This window comes from Penicillium coprophilum, assembly GCF_028826855.1.
Source record: "Penicillium coprophilum strain IBT 35676 chromosome Unknown utg000005l_segment0_segment0, whole genome shotgun sequence".
NCBI lineage: Eukaryota > Fungi > Ascomycota > Eurotiomycetes > Eurotiales > Aspergillaceae > Penicillium > Penicillium coprophilum.
Window position 1 is genome coordinate 3,330,580 of NW_026622724.1, and position 19,409 is coordinate 3,349,988.

At 48.5% G+C, this 19,409-nt stretch overlaps 10 protein-coding genes across 10 annotated transcripts; 7 read left to right on the top strand and 3 right to left on the bottom strand.

Annotated features, from left to right (window-relative positions):
- Positions 1 to 241: 241 nt before the first annotated feature.
- N7500_008787 (protein kish) lies at positions 242 to 721 on the bottom strand (the record flags this gene model as incomplete). The annotated part of the gene is made up of 4 exons (XM_056679931.1): positions 242 to 265; positions 323 to 404; positions 474 to 583; positions 719 to 721. The coding sequence occupies 4 exons, from the start codon at positions 719 to 721 to the stop codon at positions 242 to 244; spliced, it is 219 nt and encodes a 72-aa protein (XP_056530303.1).
- Positions 722 to 840: 119 nt separating this feature from the next.
- On the top strand, positions 841 to 1,979 carry N7500_008788 (putative transcription initiation factor TFIID subunit 13; the record flags this gene model as incomplete). The annotated part of the gene is made up of 2 exons (XM_056679932.1): positions 841 to 1,429; positions 1,492 to 1,979. The coding sequence occupies 2 exons, from the start codon at positions 841 to 843 to the stop codon at positions 1,977 to 1,979; spliced, it is 1,077 nt and encodes a 358-aa protein (XP_056530304.1).
- Positions 1,980 to 5,529: 3,550 nt separating this feature from the next.
- N7500_008789 (eukaryotic translation initiation factor 3 subunit F) lies at positions 5,530 to 6,666 on the bottom strand (the record flags this gene model as incomplete). Its single annotated transcript, XM_056679933.1, has 3 exons — positions 5,530 to 5,752; positions 5,805 to 6,517; positions 6,565 to 6,666. 3 exons carry the CDS (start codon positions 6,664 to 6,666, stop codon positions 5,530 to 5,532), a joined length of 1,038 nt encoding a protein of 345 aa, XP_056530305.1.
- Positions 6,667 to 6,889: 223 nt separating this feature from the next.
- On the top strand, positions 6,890 to 9,137 carry N7500_008790 (UTP25 family protein; the record flags this gene model as incomplete). Its single annotated transcript, XM_056679934.1, has 3 exons — positions 6,890 to 7,020; positions 7,072 to 7,585; positions 7,644 to 9,137. The coding sequence occupies 3 exons, from the start codon at positions 6,890 to 6,892 to the stop codon at positions 9,135 to 9,137; spliced, it is 2,139 nt and encodes a 712-aa protein (XP_056530306.1).
- Positions 9,138 to 9,864: 727 nt separating this feature from the next.
- On the top strand, positions 9,865 to 10,324 carry N7500_008791 (uncharacterized protein; the record flags this gene model as incomplete). The annotated part of the gene is made up of 2 exons (XM_056679935.1): positions 9,865 to 9,942; positions 10,064 to 10,324. The coding sequence occupies 2 exons, from the start codon at positions 9,865 to 9,867 to the stop codon at positions 10,322 to 10,324; spliced, it is 339 nt and encodes a 112-aa protein (XP_056530307.1).
- A 281-nt stretch (positions 10,325 to 10,605) lies between these two features.
- Positions 10,606 to 11,235, bottom strand: N7500_008792 (uncharacterized protein; the record flags this gene model as incomplete). The annotated part of the gene is made up of 2 exons (XM_056679936.1): positions 10,606 to 10,727; positions 11,136 to 11,235. 2 exons carry the CDS (start codon positions 11,233 to 11,235, stop codon positions 10,606 to 10,608), a joined length of 222 nt encoding a protein of 73 aa, XP_056530308.1.
- Positions 11,236 to 12,746: 1,511 nt separating this feature from the next.
- Positions 12,747 to 14,192, top strand: N7500_008793 (DMT family transporter; the record flags this gene model as incomplete). Its single annotated transcript, XM_056679937.1, is given in 3 exon segments — positions 12,747 to 13,115; positions 13,202 to 13,996; positions 14,010 to 14,192. The coding sequence occupies 3 exon segments, from the start codon at positions 12,747 to 12,749 to the stop codon at positions 14,190 to 14,192; spliced, it is 1,347 nt and encodes a 448-aa protein (XP_056530309.1).
- Positions 14,193 to 14,552: 360 nt separating this feature from the next.
- N7500_008794 (uncharacterized protein) lies at positions 14,553 to 15,653 on the top strand (the record flags this gene model as incomplete). Its single annotated transcript, XM_056679938.1, has 1 exon — positions 14,553 to 15,653. One exon carries the CDS (start codon positions 14,553 to 14,555, stop codon positions 15,651 to 15,653), a length of 1,101 nt encoding a protein of 366 aa, XP_056530310.1.
- A 164-nt stretch (positions 15,654 to 15,817) lies between these two features.
- N7500_008795 (uncharacterized protein) lies at positions 15,818 to 16,708 on the top strand (the record flags this gene model as incomplete). Its single annotated transcript, XM_056679939.1, has 2 exons — positions 15,818 to 15,835; positions 15,968 to 16,708. 2 exons carry the CDS (start codon positions 15,818 to 15,820, stop codon positions 16,706 to 16,708), a joined length of 759 nt encoding a protein of 252 aa, XP_056530311.1.
- A 1,632-nt stretch (positions 16,709 to 18,340) lies between these two features.
- Positions 18,341 to 19,015, top strand: N7500_008796 (lysoplasmalogenase; the record flags this gene model as incomplete). The annotated part of the gene is made up of 1 exon (XM_056679940.1): positions 18,341 to 19,015. The coding sequence occupies one exon, from the start codon at positions 18,341 to 18,343 to the stop codon at positions 19,013 to 19,015; it is 675 nt and encodes a 224-aa protein (XP_056530312.1).
- Between the last annotated feature and the right edge of the window lie 394 nt (positions 19,016 to 19,409).

The window sequence follows — 19,409 nt, forward strand, 5'->3', positions numbered from 1 at the left end:
TTTTTTTTGTAGATTTGGATATCATGTACTATACATTGCATCATCATGAACTTTCTGTTCGTCTGGATATCTCATTGCATGTGGAAACTGTCAAATATGTCAAATAGTGGAAATGGTAATCTCGTAATCCTCACTCTCAAGTTACCTGAGGTTTGATTGTCACGAAGTCGGAGACTACTACAGCCCATTGAAACCCCATGGAAACTCTCCTCTTCAAACACCCATTGAGATCCAAGCAGGATTAACCACCGAAGAAGATCGAGACCTGTATGTAACATCAGTATCCTTTCATACGTCTGGACCGGCGGAGTAAGGAACCTACTGCCATCACAACACAACATATGCTGACATATGGACTGAGTCGCTCTCCGACTCTAGCGCATTTCCAGAATATGCCGAAAATTCTACATCAAATGACCGTCAGTTTCTCCATCTTTCGTTCCCGGGCCTTCTTCCCTCGAGTGAGGACGTACCCATTCTGGTTCCGGTCCATGATCCCAGGCATTATCGAGTGTGCATAGCTGCTCGTGCAGATTATCAAGAGGATCACAAGAAGCAACGACTGAAAGTTGAAAAGAGCAGTCTAGGTGAGTGTGAAAGTTAGCACATTGTGATCATATTGACATTGTGGTCTCCATGCAAACGTGGAGTCTCACGTCCTCCCACCACATTGACAAGCAGTCACTCCCCATCGATCCAGTCATTCATATCTACTCACCATTTTTTGCAGTGAAATCTTCGCCCGTCACTTGGGCAAAGAAGTAGAGCGACAGTAAGTTGCCAGGTAGCTTGCATGTGCCAAGTTGCTAACCAACCCCAGTCTAGTACATTCTGCCCACCATGTCCGCCAAGCGCACAGACCAAACACCCAAGCGGGTATCGTTTTCCTTGCCGGGCCAGAGCCCAGCTCCGCTACCTTCCACGCCAACTTCGCAACGTGCGCCAAATTCTTACACTGGGTTGCTAACTCCGGACACGTCAACTGCAACCCCACCGGCGCGCTTTCGGACCCCAAACACCGTCTCGCCAACCCCAAACCGTCGTTTACAAACTCCAACCACATCCTCTCCAACTTCAACCACTCACCTCCCAACTCCAAACCCTGTTACGCCAACTAAAAACCGTCGCTTGCAAACCCCGAGCAGTTTCTTGTCGACTCCAGAAACTGACTCCCTCAATTCGACCCGCAATCCGTCGCGCCAGCCTAGCTCTAAACATCTTGTCTCCACGCTCTCACCCAACTGGAATTTCAATGAGCAAGACACAGCTTTAATCCGCGCCGGATACGAACCTCAGTGGACTCCCAAGACACTTGACACATCCACCTCAGCCGAAAAGGGCAAGACAGATTCCGCAGCCAAGTCCACCATGGCTGAACCACGTGCACGTATGGCCCGCCACAAGGGCCAGATGAACTTCCAGAATGAGCGTAAGTTCCCGCAGCCCACGCACATTCTACCAAGCCATTATCAATACTCACCGTCTCGACAGTCCGTTTGCTGCTTCTCGCCTATGGCGACCCCAGCCCGCACCCAAGTTTCCCAAATGAACCACTCCCCGAGACAGTTCGTGTGCTGGATGAAATTGTCACCGACTTCGTGCTGGAACTCAGCCACGGTGCCGCGCAAGTCGCACACCACGCCCGCCGTCAGAAGATCAAAGTCGAGGATTTCCGCTTTGCACTTCGTCGCGACCCGAACAAGCTTGGCCGTGTCCAGGAGCTGCTGCGCATGGAACGTGAATTGAAGGAAGCCCGCAAGGCATTTGACCAGAATGATGATCAGGTTGCCAAGGAAGCTGGAAAGAAGGGCGCTGCGGCTGCGGCGGCCGCTGCTGCTGCTGGTGAGGATCCTGTGGCCGCTGAAGCTGCTGCTGCTGCCACTGTTAAGAAGAACAAGGGCAAGGGCAAGCGAGCTGCCCGCCGTGGATCCGATGCCACTGAGGAATCGGTCTCGAAGAAGCGCAAGACGAATGGCTGATTATGTACCCTTAATCATCCCCACCTACCCTTGTGGGCGGGTTCACGGGTCACGACGAACATGACTTTAATGCCCAACGTGTGTTTCGTTTCTACGCACATATGTACTATTACTTTTTAGCCTTGAATTAATCAGAAATGCGATGGCAATGGATTTTTGTCTTGCCAATTTACTCCTTATATCCTGTAATGAAGTTACGTATATAACGAAAGCGCTACCACTCGTCTAGTACATCGTCTCATCCCGAGGTTTTATGAATATGCTGTCGCAACCAACCACGTTTCAAAACCTCCCCTGTGATAAGACCAAAGGATAGAGTCCAAGACGGCACTGAGAAACATACTCGTATAATGCTGGCCAAACAATAATTAGCCGCTTATGCTGCCTTGCGGTGTTTCTTTTAGTGATATTTCCAGATATTCTGTGTAGATTCCCCCTTTTTTTTTAGGGGGCTTTCTTTCTTTTCGCAGATTTGAAGATAGACAGAAGAACCAAAAACGGGCTTTATGAAGAGATTTCCCTACATGATCTGGGACTATACAATATGCTGTTGTGTACTTTCATCAGATCTACGTTGTTCCTGTCAAATTAAAGTAATTAAGGTTTGGGTCCTTCCCCACAAGGGTGGACATCTATGTACAGTAACTTGGAGCCTCTTTCGCTGCTTGAACTACGCATGCCTATCTGAGTCGCAACCGAGCATCTTCATGATACTCAACGTATCAACCTCTGCCACAAAAAGGACCGATCAGCTTTCGAAACAAGGACTAGTGCCGCTCCTGCCAGACTGATGGGTCTCAGACGTACGATATACTCCCCGAGGACTAACACGTAAACGAAAGCGTCATTTATGAATTCCATGAAACATGATTAATAGGTTTATCCTAGTTGTGGCCTACACTGACAATAGTCTCACTATACTCAACTGCCCCTCGGGACTTCACGGTATGTCCAACCCCAGAAAAGTCTTTCTCCCAACAGCCCCACGACCTATATTTTGAGGTTTGGGACTACCAAACAAGCAGACAAGAGTCACAAGATAATACCCCCTGCTGCCAAAGTAGAGCAATACTGGAGATATCAACCCAACGAAAGAGTACCTTTATGGTACCCCAAGCAGATTGTACCAAGACGTCCTACATCACAAATGCCTCATTTAAAGTGCAGCCCTCCAGAGACCCTGGTACCATATGCAGGAACTAAAGCCGCGACATGATACACCAATAGCCCTTTTCACCGTTCATCCCGCCTACTCGGAAACATTCGATGTCGATTCCAACGTGGCTGCGGGATCACTAATTCCTTTCACATGGTGATGATTGCCACCCAGGGCTATCTTGAAGACACCCAAGCCAGACCAGCATCTAAATTCTCGAATAGACTAAAACTGGAAATACTCCCTAGTGAACGAGTGGATGAGTGAGATAGGCAAGATACTAGTCCACTTTGGTGGCACACACGCAAACTTCGTTCAATCTTCATTTCTTTGCGGCAATTTGGCCAAAATACACTAAGCCCGACTCCGCACATCCTGAAGGGGAAAAGGCATTTGGTGTTCCTCTTGGGCAGCTTGGCGGATAGGGCTCTGGATCAAAAGTCCAGCTGGGTCATTTTCTTACGGCGAGAATCCTCTGGAAGCATATGCATGTGGAAGATCTGGTAAATCAGTCTGGGGTTGAAATGCACTTGCTCATAGGGATTGGGCCAGTGTTTTAAACCCACATGCAGAAGAGGACGATGAGAAGTGTAGGGATGAAGCTGGCGAAGTTGAGATCAAGCATGATACTAACATACCGGGCTTCGATCAGGCGATAAAAGAAGCACGCGATTTCACGACGAATGACTTCATTTATCATTGAGCACTTTGGATACCTGGTACTCTTCCACCGGAGGCTCGTGCTGACTCTGGATCATCGCTCGTTGGTATAATCGAAATGGACTTCGAAATCTAGAACACAATACTCGTGTACAATTGTGGTGATACTTGATACCTAGTTCTGGAATTCTAGTATTAATTCAAACTATATGTTGGGAAGAGCAAACAGCCTATCAGACCAGAGCGGGAAATAGTTCCTCAAAATACAAAAAAGAGGAAAGATTCACTATCAGACGTAGTTATGACTATCCAAGGCCTGATCCCTCGGACACTAACAGTGGCAAACATCTATAAGACCAATGTTATTCTCGATCTCTAGTTCGTTCAGCTTATGCTTAGAATCTACTTATAGGGCTAGGTCCGGGGAGGTCCTAACTTTAATACTTAAATATAAGCAGAGTTATCAATCGCAATAACCGCAGGAGATCATACGCATCTCCACTCAGCAGCTGTTTATAGCGATAGCTACAACCCCTCAAAGGGTAACGGATAGGATGGTCCCCCATTATTCGAGCACCTTATTCAATATAGTGCTGATGTAATGGTGCCAGCAGACCGTACAACTCTAGCTTTACATGATAGGCCCTAAACGTGTCCCGGACAACCAAGTACTCGAAACCAGAGGATAATACGAGCCGTTATAGCACCGTTGATCTACTCCAGTGTGCCGCCAGGAGTGGTGCTATCCAGATGGTAAACGCACTTCTAGTAGCCGGCGCAGAGATTCATGCTCGCCCCGCCCCAGAGGGGGAAGCAACGCTTCATCTAGCTGCAAAGGACTCACGCCGAGCATGATCCTTTTCTTGATTCAGAGCGGCCTCGATTATCAGCTGATTGATACCAAGGACCATGCGTACAAGGGTCCATTATCTTTCTCTTGAAGGACGATCTATAGATCGAGCACAACCAGGTTGAAGACGTCTTGGTGATTAAGATCCCTGGTTCTGAAGCCCGAAATATTTCTCTGTGGGTACTATAGGTGTCCCATGCATTGTTTTGATTGTTTTGACTTGTGTTGCTGTTGATATATAGTCATGTAGTTGTCTACGTAGGTGTATGCACTGCGGGGGCCATGGCCGGAGTAGCCATTGGTGGAAGATACGAAGAAGCTCTAGAACTTTTATGTCCATTTCATCATAACTGAAAACGCCGCGCCTAGAAAGATGCGACTTCGTAAACCGGAGAGATCGACTCTCAGCAGATCCATCTCTCATCTTCAACAGTCTAGACTCATCATCCCCGATTCTCTATCGAACGGTAACCACATAGTCACCCGTATCAACCACCACACGTTATACCAAACACATTGATATTAAATCTGTCTCAACACCGTAACACCACGTGCTGAATACCGTCTTTGGGCATCACGACAGACCGAGTCCGGAGGCCGTTGACGGGGCGTGACCAGGCCGCGGTCCGTGAGCTCCGGAGAGAACATGTAAGCCTCGCGAGGAAAAAAAGAAGCCGGAAAAAGGAAAAGGGGAAAAAAGGGAAGAAGGTGGTAGAGGGATAGTAAACAAAGAAGCGAAAGACCCAAAAGTAATAACGTCAGGGAGGGGTGAGATAGAAAGGGAAGAGAACGCGAGACGAGATATCGACGTTCACTTGAAGGGAAGTGCTCCTCTCGCAATTGATCACATTATGCATCAGCGTTTTTTTGCTGTGGGAAACCTCTCATGCGCGGGCTTCCTCGGTGCGGTCCTGGCGGGGGCGGCCGCCTTGGTTCTTGCCGCCACGCTGGTTGCGCTGGTTGCCCTCGCCGGTGGAGGGGCCTTCGCCGCCGACGCCGCTGCCAAGGGTAAGCTGGGCAGTTGCTAGGCGAGTGGAAAGCTCCATCTGTGTGCGCACGGTGTTGGCAAGGTAAGAAACGACCAGGACGTCCTGGATGTGGTTGTTGCTGTAGAAAGTTAGTGACCAGCAACTTCAGAGATAATGCGGATTCAACATACAAGTCACGCTCAATGTCGGCAGGTTCGACCTTGGGGGCGAGAGCGAGAGCGTTAAGAAGGAACTGGCCCATAGCAGTGGAAGCGGGGGTCTCCTCATCGATCACGGACTCGACGTAGCGCGAGACGCGGTCGACCATGGAAAGAACCTCCTCAATGGCACGCTCCAGAGACTCAATATCGGAAGTGACAGAAGTGGAACGGTCCTCGGCATCCTTGGCGTTGGCGATAGACTCAAGACCGCTCTTGTCGGCCTCGCCGTATCGGAGCTCGTAGGGAACGGGGATGAAAGCAGCGCTGTCGGCAGCACGCTCAGCGGTGACACCAACGGGAGCGGAAATGTAGGCGCGGGTCTCGAGATCCTTTCCAGCCTCGGTGGAGACAGTCAGGTGGACAGCAGGGTGAGGCCAGGTACCATCACCCTGGCCGCTGTAAAAGTTCTGGATCAAGGCGGAGAAAGTGTTGAGCTCGGAAGCAGTGGCGTACCAGCCAACCAGAACTTCGCGAGGGTTGGCCTTCAGGTGCAAAGCCAACATCTGCTTGTGGTATTCCATATCGACCTCGACCTGGTCCTCAGCCTCGGAGTGGCCGACGGCGAAGGCGGATCGGACCTCGACCTCACTTCCATCCTCAGATCGTGTTCCGAGCAGTGTACCGATGACACGCTCCTGGTCGACATTACGGCGGAGAGAGTGGTCGAGAATTGAGAAGATTGCCTGAAAGAATGAGCTTTACCCCTCAGGTTATACACATCGCAACATACCTGGGGTTGAATGACCACGTTCAGAGGGGCAGTGGTAGGAGCGGTCCCCACGCTAACGGGGCCGAGGGGGCGAGCGAGATGAAGGAAAGAATCTTCGGCCATGATTAATTTGGAGATGGATGGAATATCTCTGCAAGTTTCAAGATCCAAACTTCAGCCTTTCTCGGAGGTTCAATTTTTCCTTGAAGTGGAGTGAGCCGCTCTGATTGTTCCGATTCTGTTGTGTGTGGGAAATTTCGCGCTAAGATAAGATAAGGCCCGAAATTCTCATTTTGGCCGGGAATTGTGTTGGCACCCAACCCTTAATAGTCATTCATACACCAATATGCCTGCTCCTCGTGGTGGTTCTTTTAGAGGAGCTCGAGGACGTGGTGGCCGTGGTCGTGGCGGTCGTGGTCGGGGTCGTGGTGGTCGTGGTGGTCGCTCCTTTGCCACTTCACGATTGAATGAGTCCGAGTATGTTCCTTAGTCTGAAGGTCTCAAATGACACTCTCTAATTGGTACTAGGTCAGACGACTCTTCTAGCGGAGAAGATGATGCTAGTGTACAGTCCGAAGAGGAAGTAGCCGATGATGCCCTGATGGACGAGGGCTCTAGCAGCGACGAAGACGAGAATACCGAACGCCCCTACAACGAACTCCTCCAGCTACTTCACACCAATGAGTCAAGTGGACCAGCTCGGAAGAAGCGCAAGATTGCCACCGATTCAAATGCTGAGGTTCAAATGGCAGAAATTGCAGAGGAACCAGAGCAGGCCGATGATGACTTGCAAGCGCAAGCACCATCCGACGACGAAGAGGAAGAAGCAGACGAGGATGAGGACCCAACTGCTGCTTTTGAGAAGCACTTCGATCTCCGTGAGAGTGCAGATTTGACCAAGCAGATTGAGCCTATCCAATCCAACAAATGGGCATCCGTCAAGAAAGAGGTAGATGGGCTACGGCTGGTACATACTGTTCCCGACACTGGAGCAAAAAGCGCATCGATCCTTCCGCCATTGAAGAGCACAACTAATATCAAGGTACGCATGCCAAATATGGATTTTTTATCTGCTCCAATGCTGACATGCAATCGCGCAGCTTAAACAAAAATTGAAGTCTCGTGCGTCCGAGATCCTCCCTAAAATTACCGGTCAAGCCCAGATCATCGCACCATATGTGTTCGACTACCAAGATGTGCTCTACGGTGCCCGCACTACTTCCAATGCGGATGAGATGCGTGACATTCTTGCTTTGCATACCGTCAACCACCTGCTGAAGACCCGAGATCAAGTCCTCAAAAACAACGCCCGTCTGGCCAAGGACCCGGACACCGACATTGAGTGCCGTGACCAGGGCTTTACCCGACCTAAGGTGCTTTACATTCTGCCCACCCGACAGGCATGTGTTAAGGTGCTCGATGCGATCACTCGGATCTATCAACCTGAACAGCAAGAAAACAAAAAACGCTTCACTGACTCATTCTCTGCACCAAATGACGAACAATGGGAGCACAAGACTGAAGACTTCAAGGAGCTCTTCGGCGGCAATGATGACGACATGTTCCGACTGGGTCTCAAGTTCACGCGCAAGACAGTCAAATATTTCGCGCAGTTCTACAGTTCGGATATCATCCTGGCCAGTCCACTGGGCCTGCGTACGATCATGGACCAAGCAGATGTCAAGAAGCGCGATCACGACTTCCTCTCCTCAATCGAGCTCGTAGTTGTCGACCACGCCGACGCCCTCCTCATGCAGAACTGGGACCACGTCGACTACATCTTCCAACACCTGAATCTGCAACCGAAACAAGCGCACGGCTGCGACTTCGGCCGTGTCCGCAACTGGTACTTGGATAACCAAGCCCGTCACGTCCGACAAACTGTAGTGGTCTCATCCTTCATCACCCCAGAGATCAACGCTCTCTTCTCATCTCAGATGCAAAACGCCTCGGGCCGTCTCAAGGCAACTCCCACCTACGCCGGCGCCATCACCGAGCTCCCACTCCCAGTCTCCGTCAAGCAAACCTTCACCCGCATCGACAGCACGTCACCCATTAAAGACCCCGACGCGCGCTTCAAGCACTTCACAACCACCATCCTGTCCACCCTGGTGAAGAACATCACGCACGGTCGTGGCAAGGGTGGTTCCGGCACCCTCATCTTCATCCCTTCCTACCTCGACTTTGTCCGCGTGCGAAACCATTTTGCCACCTCCACACAGACCACCAACGTCGCTTTTGGTGCTATCTCCGAGTACACCGAGTCGAAGGAGGCTAATCGTGCCCGCAGTCATTTCGTGTCCGGCCGCCACTCTGTGCTGCTCTATACCGAGCGTGCGCATCACTTCCGCCGTTACCAGGTCCGTGGTGTCAAGCGTGTGATCATGTACGGCCTCCCGGATAACGCGCAGTTCTATAGCGAAATTGTTGGATACTTGGGTCTTGATCCTGCAGAGTTGATTGAGGCTGCTGAGGGTGGTGTGCGTGCGCTGTTCTCGAAGTGGGATGCGCTGAAGTTGGAGCGTATTGTTGGTACATCTAGGACTGGCAATATGTTGCGGGAGAAGGGAGGTGATACATTTACTTTTGTATAAACAGAGCTTGTGCATGCTTTTCTAGGTAGATATTATCTTAGTCTTGTGGATTATTCTTTCATAACACTTCATCTGTGTTGTTATCGCTTCATACATGATAAGGTCAATTTATACTCTTGTACCTTTTTCACAGCCTATATTCTATAATTTGCGGCTATTTAGAGTTCCTATCCTTCGAACTACGGTACTAACATAGGAAAACGTTTTATAAAAAAGAGATTTGAAGAAAGCTCAAAGAAGACATGACAAGGACTAGTATGTTCATATTGATAAGATCTCCAACCTCCTTTCAAGGTTCCCGTCTAGAGACTTGTATCAAAGGTCCAAGTGTAACCGTGTAACCCTTAAAACTATTATATCCCGGGCCGCTACCTCTGATGTTGATTTTAAAGTGGGAGATATCTAAGTATGGTGTAAGAGAGATGTGAGTTAGATTGAACGGATGCTTACGAGTGGAGTTGTCAATACAGTATCTCTATAGTAGACCTCGGACTATCAGATGAGAGATATCTATCACGATTGAGACAAAAGGAAGCTCATACCGGGTGATTATATCGAGATCTTCTCACTCAACTTCTTGATATATCTCTCACTTCATTTACCTTGGACCTGACATACCCTTTACTTCCCCCGTCCTTCTTTTACAAAGACCTTACCCATCAATCATCCGTTCTCAGCCTCTTACATATCTCCCTCGATTTATCCAGTCATAGTGCTAGACGCCATAATGGCCGTGAAGAGGATCACAGAGACGGTGTGGTTCAGCCATGAGATCTATCTGGTTAAAGATGCCGGGCTCATCCAAGTAAGTAAAGAATTCAGCACCTGTCCGAAATGAGCACTGCATGTGAAATGACTTCATCTTGCATATTCATTCTTTGTTGACATAATCTGGAGCAAAATCAATTCTAACCCCCTAATATCAGATAAAAGGGACCATTGCTGTATGGCCTGATACGCAAGTAGACATCGAAAGCCTTTCCTTCGACGGCAACGAAGTTGGAGGATTCAGCGGGATCGTCTCAGACGGATTATGGTTCCGACGCTCAGTCAATCTTCCAGATATCAGAGGACTTGTCACTTTTGATTTGAATCACAACTCAGTTTGTGTCCATATCGATGTGATTAGGAAAGGTGGGGAGCATATTGATCTATACCATCCAGTTGCCGTTGCCGTTCTTGGGTAGCATGGGTTGCATCATCTGTTGGAGAAAATTGGGTGCAGTGAGAGAAAACCATCACATCGAGAGAATGCATGCATGATTCAGCTATGATTGAACTGCCCTGAGGTAAAGCTCACATGCAAACCTGAGAGTTTATGTACGGTGATGTAGCCGTGATATATGTGCCTCCGGGCTGTGGATTCTAGGCGGTCTTACGTAACCAACGTTGGATGCTCACCCATTTACTTGTGCCTGTTACCCTATTCCCAAAAGCGTAGGCGGTATAATTCTGCCACGATCGGTCGTTATAATGAACTGAACGAAGATACATTTCGCCCTTCGGGGCATATGGTCAACAGAAAATATACAGAGAAGATTAGCATGGCCCCTGCACTAAGGATGACACGCTCAATCAAAGAGAAGCTACCTATTTTTTTTCTTTACAGGCTTGATATTGAGGGTATACAAAAGCGGGCCTATTCACAGTCTATGATTGGGTATACCTGATTAGGCAGTCACGTGAGCTCTCAGCCAATGAGGTCGGGAGTTCGAGATCCACGTTACGCGCAAAAGCGGGTCCTTGTGAAATGAACCAACCACAGTCCTATAATCCAGCTCTATGCAATATTCCCATCTGAATCGGAGGTTATAACGAGGTCGAGGAAGATATATTTCGCCCTTCGGGGCACATGGTCAACAGAAAATATACAGAGAAGATTAGCATGGCCCCTGCACTAGGATGACACGCTCAATCAAACAGAAGCTACCTATTTTTTTTTCTTTAGACATTTTAATACGAGGATTTGAGGTGCGGTTCGAAGTGGGTCTAAATTACCGTTTTCGGCTATGTGGGTCGTAGGTTCGAGCCGATCTGGCGACGATTTCATCGCATTCTCTGTGATTGGCTCGACCCTGTGAGGCTGTCTTTCATCCATGGATGAGCATTGATCGCCCAAAACCTTGGAAGCTGTTATTACTCCGGAGGTCACTCTTGAATCCTACATATCTATGGACTACCAAGCCAAAGTCGTGATACTGAATACCACGCTGTATATACGTGTATGCATTCGACAATTCGATCTCTGGTTCAAAGAAGAAGAAACGCTGCATTTCTTGGCGCAAAGGTCTGAGTTGGCAATAGTATCGTATAATCATGGCAATTTGTACCTTGAGCTCAGGTTGTTTCTCTATTCTAGGCTGCTTACTTGAAGATGGCAAAGTCATATATATATTGGTTACAAACCTGGTAAGCGGCTCCTATCAAAGGCTTTTGCCGAGAGAGCTATCAGGATATCTCTCCTCAACTTGAACCCTTGAAGTGTGACTGCATTGGAGTACTTGATGATGCAGAGCTTTGAACGGGTTGCATCCTCTAAGATCTGCTATTGCTTTTGATACCCGTGCAATGAGTTCTCTACACGATGCTGTGAAGCCCAGAATTGATCATGATACCTTGCCCAGAAAGTTTTTACAGAAATCCAAAAGCTTTCTCTCGTCCAATGTTTCTACTTGTCGTGATCTCCTCGTCAAGTAGGATGTTCGCTTTCTCGCTGTTTTTAGTTCCGAGCATGCTAGCTGGTACCTAGAATACTGGGACCCGACTACTAAAAGCAACACCAAAAGAATTACTGAAATACTACTACAGCCTAAGCCGCAACTATCGTTGTCAGGGAACCAGCATCTATATATCCTGCACAGACCATATGGTTTCGGCTCCGAGACATCAACCCCGACTTTCTACGCCATGCGTAGTCTTCTGGCTAGGTTCCCTACAATATATGGCTTTATCAGCATTCCAGCCAAATGCGAGATTCATCTCCCCAGGTAAGTTCAACTCTAGGCCCCGGGGAGTTGAGGCGACTAGTAAGCAATACTAATCCTACCCCAGAGAACTCAGGACCAAATTTTGAGAAGCAGAGCAAGTAAAGGAATCGGATAAGTATCCGTGCCAGGTGCATGTTTATATGTAGCTAACAGATAGTCCATGTAGGTAATAGGTCGTGTGCTGCACACAAAGCCGGGGGATACATAGTAGTACACAACCAGGTACTAGGCAACTGAATTTGCAACCTATTTCGAGTCAAGTCACCTCAAAGACTACGAAAGTCATTCAAAAGTAGCAACAAAAAAAGCAAATATAGAAAAAAAAAATCAAAGGCCGCGGTTAGCGGTCAACGGCGGCTCCACTTGCCCAGCTGAAATCTCTTTTGTCCAGATCGGCAGTACAGCGATATAAGATCCTTCCCTTCCACCTGAATATACGGTTTATCTGCATTTATTCTCCTGGGGAGAATACTGTACATTCAGATTTTATAAAAGAAACATTCCGATCTCCGGAAGAAGAGAAGGAAAAAGAAGTGCCTCTAGATACCTTCATCTCCAATCCCCCACAAAATCCCCGCAGGGACCAACCGCCTCCAATAACGATCCCAGCACACATCCCAGCATGGTCACTGCACACCATCCGGCCTCAGACGGCCAATACCAGGATCATCCAGATGCACCCCTGCCAATCCGGGCGCAGTCATACTCATCGCAGAGATCGTCTTCAACGCAAACGATAACGCAAGCCGAGTATGAGAATGATTACTACAATGAACCCAGTCCCGAACCGGTATTGGCTCAATCAGAACCCCGTCCCATCGAAGACGACGATGTCGTCGCTATCGCTGCTTCGCGACCCCGCCATAAATGGCAGGTTTGGTGGTTGCGCAATAAGGGTATGGGGCTTGTCCTGCTGGCGCAGGCGTTCGCTGCCTCGATGAATGTCATGACGCAGGTTTTGGAAATTCATAGTGCGATGCATCCTTTCCAGGTAAGAAAAAGAACCATGATCTTTGATACTATATCCTCCTCCCCACTCTCAAACCCTTCTTTTAGAATATAACTAACACATCCCAGATCCTCTTCGCTCGCATGTCCATAACAGCAATCGCAAGTTACCTGTACATGTACTTCGCCTCAACACCCTCCCCGCTAGGCACCCGTCCAGTCCGTGGTCTTCTCCTCCTCCGCGCCATCTTCGGCTTCACAGGCGTCTACGCCCTGTACTACTCCGTTCAATACCTCCCCCTCTCCGAAGCAACTGTAATCACCTTCCTCTCCCCAATCATCTCCTGCTACGCCTGTTCCCTCCTCATCCCCGGCGAGACCTTTTCCCGCAAACAGCTGCTCGCAGGATTGATCTCTCTCGGCGGTGTCGTGCTCATCGCCCGTCCCTTCAGCGCCCGCGCTTCCCACGCTGCAATCGCAACCCCCACTGCCGCTGCCGCCTGGGCATTAGGTCTGTCCGCTTCGGATGTCGAGAAACCACCCTCCGAAACAGACTCCTACCACCACGTCATGGCGACTATTGTTGCCTTTGTCGGTGTCCTTGGTGCTTCGGGCGCATACACCTCTATCCGTATGATCGGTCGTCGTGCACACCCGCTGGTGTCTGTGACGTATTTCTCGTCGGTGACGACAGTTATCTCTTTCTTTGCGATGCTCGTCGTGCCTTCGATTCCGTTCCGGATTCCTAGTACGGTGGTAGAGTGGACATTACTGACGGGACTGGGTGTTTGTGGGTTCTTGTTGCAGTTTTTATTGACGGCGGGGTTGTCGTATGTTCCGCCTGCGTCTGTCTCGGATGGGAAGCCTACGGGGCAGGGGGGCACGTGCCACTTCGATGGTCTATATGCAGATGCTCTTTGCGGTGTTTTATGATAAGGTTGTTTGGGGCAGTACCCTTAGTCCGATTAGTTGGGTTGGATCGGGGATTATCTTGGTTTGTGCTATTTACGTTGCTCTTGCGCATGAGAAACCTGTACAGAATGCGAGGAATGTGGAGCATGACGATATCGAGGGGTACAAGGACGTCACTGACGAGGAGAGCCCAGGGGAAAGGAATTGAGTTAGATATGTATCTAGTACTCCGTATATAGTATATCGTATATAGTATAGCATCGTATGTAGTATGTATACATAGTACATAGGGGTGGGCCTAGACATGTGCTTGGGCCTATTTGCCACTGGAGCACTCTGCTCCGACATTGGTGTGAAATTCGATGCCAAATTCAAGACGTCATTGGGTTACAACCCGGCAAGTCCCGTTTGATATCTTCATGTTTGGTATAGTCGGATGTAGCTAGTGTAGCTAGTAGATGGTACCTCTGTACCTAGTCGATTCTGATTCTCCATAAAAGCCCACTCGCCCCATAATTTCCCCATATTTCTTTACTTCGACTCTGATCATAGACCATTCATATATCCAATGCGTCACTTCGATACCTGGGTCCTTCGGGATCCCTACTCTATCTGGCACTACTATCCAACCGGTCATCGCTGGCGCGACACCGTCCGCGATTTAATCCAATCCCGCGCAATTTGCTCCCCATCCAACAATCCCAGCCCACCGATGAACTGGAGTCCACCTCAACCTCAACAATCGCCCCTCCTCCGTCTCCCAGCCGAAATCCGCCAAATCATTTGGTCGTATGTCTTCACTTCTTCAACCGACCAAACCATCCATCTGGTCCAATTAAAAGGCAAAATCAAGCATGTTCGCTGTTCAACTACAAATCAAACTCCAAATCACAATTCATCTTCCAATCACCCCAATCCCGCTCTAACGCAAAACCGTCACTGTTGTCCTACAACCCCGGCTCGCTGGCGCATCTACGATGGCCGCGTGCCAGGACACAGTGATAGACTGCTCTACCCACACACCCATTCCCGTCTCCCGGAATCTCTGAGCGATAGTAACACTGCGCTGCTACGCGTCTGTCGCTCGGTCTACTTCGAAGCAGAGACCATACTCTACAAAGCGTCGCACTTTGATGTCGATGATTTATATACCTTTATTGCATTTGCGACGTCCTTGTCGCCGACTGCCCGTGCGGCCATCTCAAGACTCACGGTGCAATGGATGCCGATCTGGGTGCCCATGGCTGGGTTGGATCATAAGGGGTCGATCTATGCGCATACGCATAGTGATGAATTGTGGGTGCGGTTTTGGGACGTTGTGGCTTCGTTGGAAGGGTTGAAGGTGTTGGGGTTGAGTTTGGATTTGGGGAGGTTTACCAGTGTGGTCGGGAGTACTGGGGAGGCGGTGGTGTCAGGTCAGAGAATTCCGTTTGGGATTCAGGAGGGATGGGTGAAACCTATTCTGAGGGTGAGGGGGGTGAAGGAGTTTGATTTGGCGGTTACGGCTAGATGTGATCTCCTTGCTAAGGGGGTTGTGGAGGGAGAGTTGGTGAAGGATGTTGGGCTTTTGAGAGAGCAGTTGAGAGAGACGCTGTCGGGTCCGATGGAGAGGGTGATGGATTCGAATGAGAGGAAGAGGAGAGGGATTACATTGGCCATTACTGCTTGATTTCTGCTTGACTTCTTTTTGATACCCGCTTGATATGTATTTCTTGATACAATCGCAATCCTTTTTTGATACAATGGCATTTTCGGAAAGTACAAGCAATTTGCATGGTTTGCATTGGGCTGTATATTGAACGTGCAAGACATTTGACCCCTGATGCTTCAAACATGTTGCAACCAGACACCGTAAGTCTCGACATCTCGTCACCGATATAGCCACTAATGAATCTAGGATATGGTTGCAAATGACCTACCTACTCCCCCTCCCATATCGAAATTCGTCAACTCTCTCGATATCTTCCACTGGGGGTCTCCAAGATCATTGCTCAAGGCGGTGATCATTTCATCGGTCTCGTTGACGAGTCGACTATCTTAAAATACCCATTCTTTCCTGGCAACCGGGGTAGCTTGGAAATCGAAGCTCAACTGCTCGACCTCCTTTATGCTCATCCCCGAATAATCCAATCAAAGGGGCTGACTGAACATGGTCTTCTTTTGGAATTTGCCCCTAACGGCAATCTTAGTGACTATATCACTTCGGATCATTTGATCACTCTTGATCAAAGGCTTCATTGGTGTCAACAAGCTGCCGAGGCAGTGAGTTATATCCATACAAAGCGTGTCATCCATTGCGATCTGAATACCCGGAATCTGCTTCTTGATGAGAACTTTGATCTGATACTTGCGGATTTTCAAGGGATGCTCAAGTCCACCGATGGTCAAACATTGTTAGACGGGCTATCTCGTGAGTGTTCAAAGTCCTTTCAACCGCGTATTCATGGGGACTATGCGGATGTGCATACTGATCTTTTTGCACTTGGCTCTGTGATTTATTATATCATGACTGGACACGAAATATTTCCGGAGTTAGATAGTCTTGAGGATGATGAGGAGATACTGTCCTTGTTTGAACGAGGGATATTTCCATCTGATGAGCAGGAGCATGTATGTTACTATATCACGGAAAAATGTTGGAAGCAGAAATATCAGTCTGCTGGAGATGTTGTTCAGGATATCGCCCAGTTACAGGGAATATCTGAGAAGGATAGCGGGATTTAGAGGGAAGAGAGGGTCTTCTATTCGAATCTATGAAAAATGTCTTTACTCGGCGCTTTCCTCTCTGCTAGTACGAGGTCTAGAGTGCATCGTCCAATATTCAATATTCATCCAGTACAACCATTTACTGATTTTGAACAATAGGTAGCTCAAAGGTCCCAGTTGTCTCATATGGAATCCCAATGACAGCGAAATGTTGCACTCTCAATGAACGTAACCCTAAAAGAAGCCTGGGAAGCGAAATCAAATCTCAATTTAATCAATTAAGTACATAATTTATAAATTGTAAGGTTGTAAGACTGGAAATCCAAGGACATGATGCCCAGTACGCTCCAAAACTGGGCAACGGCCTACACCCCAGCACCAACACCAAGAGACGTTAATCTATATTAGAAGTTTCCCAAAACACCCATGCTGACAACTATCTCGTACCCTTTCTCTCGTTACTATCATCAGGTGCAATTGGGTCTATGATGCGTGGTTAGTGTTAAGGGTGTAATACGCAGACCGGAAGTATGCACTAAAACATTTCGAAGCTCATGAGCGAAAAGGTGATGTTCTGGAAAAGTTCCTCTAGGGCTTTGGATAAATTCGGGGAAGACTCACCACCCTAGAGTAGTCCCTTGGCGTCTGCAGCTAAGGATTCTTTACAAACTTGTTCTTTTTATCAATTCGCCGATCAACGCCATATGCAGCACCATTGCCTGATTAGGGGTCTTGACTTTCCGCATTGAAGTAATTTAGCAACAAGTCAGGCCCCAGTTTGCCTCGCCCTAAGTTACGATGCACGTTTCAGCCCGCACGGCTCGATAAGCAAAAAGGTGATACATCCAGCCTCTCTCGACTAAGCATGATGAATCCAGAATTCACTCGTGATGCTCTGATATTCCCACTAGGTCTGACGAGATCACTGGAGACGATGTTATAGGTCCATATTCGGTCCCCTGCAACAAGGGTCTGCACGACTTGGTCAAGCGAATATCCCGGAGACCAAGACAGCGCTGGTATCTTCCGAATTGTCTGTACAAATTTTTTGAAATTAATACCAACATCAGAAGATGGGCAAGCGGGACCTCATACTTAGGATTCGCAAATCTTCCAAAGCCCTAAGACAAGGCTGCCAAGCCACTTCGTACCCAAGTTACCTCGGTTCTTTCATCTTCAAGGCGGTTTCCAAAGCCTTTCTGACCAAACATCAGTAGGTCACTTCGATAAAGGTACCTTTCCGGGAACTTGAGGTGTTGTGTTTCGAAAAGAAGATCGATTATGTCGGGAATCTGGAATCTAGCTGTGCCGGAAATTAAGATTAATCTAGTCAAAGAACATGCTAGTAACTATTAGAATACACATTCACCATTCCAGATCCCTAGATGATATATACAACATATACCACAACACAGCATCATTGGCTATGGGGCCAAGCGAATCTCACAAGCCCTGGTGCCTCGGTTTGGCTTATTAATCAGACTCCGGGGCCCCTCAAACATCTCCAATTGTTCTCTCCGTTCCAGTTTACCTCGACAGATCATGGATTTCTCAATTTCGACCTCAGCCTACCTGCTGCTGGCTTCATTGCCACTACTAGTGCTCTCAGAATGGAAATCCAGATCACACACCGGCACTGGAGTGTTCAAAATGCTCTCTTCAGTCGCTTTCCTTAGCAGCCCATTACTCCTCCCATCCACAGAATGGTCAGACTACCGCCGTCTCATCACAATCGGTCTTGGCTTTTCCATGCTGGGTGATTTCTTCCTTATCCCCTCGCACCGTGAATTCCACGGCCAGAAAAGCAAAACCCCATCCGCCAAACCAGATCCGAAAGGAAAAGTATCTATCTCTTTTCAACTCGGTATTGTCGCCTTCGCGGCGGCTCATATAGCCTACACTATAGCTTTCCTGAAGGATTCCTCTCAGACCTCCTGGACGGCTTTTGCAACTACCTTTGTAGCTACTCTGGCTGCTGCAAAATGGTTGGGTGTCATATATCCTCCGCCGCAGTCTTCACTCCAGACAAATGTACTGGACCTTGAAATTGCTCCGGATATGAAGCCGGTGGTTTCTGCTTATGCGGTTATTATTGCTGTTATGTTCGCTGCTGCTACTGCTACCGCCCCGGTGGTCGTTCCGACTGACTGGTTCCACTCGCGAGCCCTGGGTGCGGCTATGTTTGTTGTAAGCGATCTTTTCGTTGCGAAGAATGCCTTTGGGAGAAACGCTGCGCCGAGGAGCAGGGGCTGCGTTGCGATCTTCGTGGGCTATGCGCTTTATTTCTGGGCACAGATGGTCATCGCTGCAACAGTGCCAGCTTAATCGCGAGCATCGATCAACACTCTCCTGAGATTTTCCAGTGGGAAATCCACGCCATACGGAGGGTTTATTCCACCATGACCCCCGAATCCAAGTCTGGACTTGGTCCTCCTCTCCTGTGTTTATAGAGGGCCAGGGGTACTGTACATAAGAGATTTTCTACTTGAACATAGTCCGACAATACACATTTGCATCAGGTATTCAATTACTATACCGTTTACCCTACTATTCTTCAAATACGACGAAATTCACACTAGGAGCATGCTCACTATCTGATATCCCCTACAATAAGAGAATATCCACAATGAACAAGGACATGATTCATGATAAATGTGATAAAATTGAAGCATCGGACTCGCGCTCGTCATAGCAGGGGCCTGTCCAACACGACCATCGT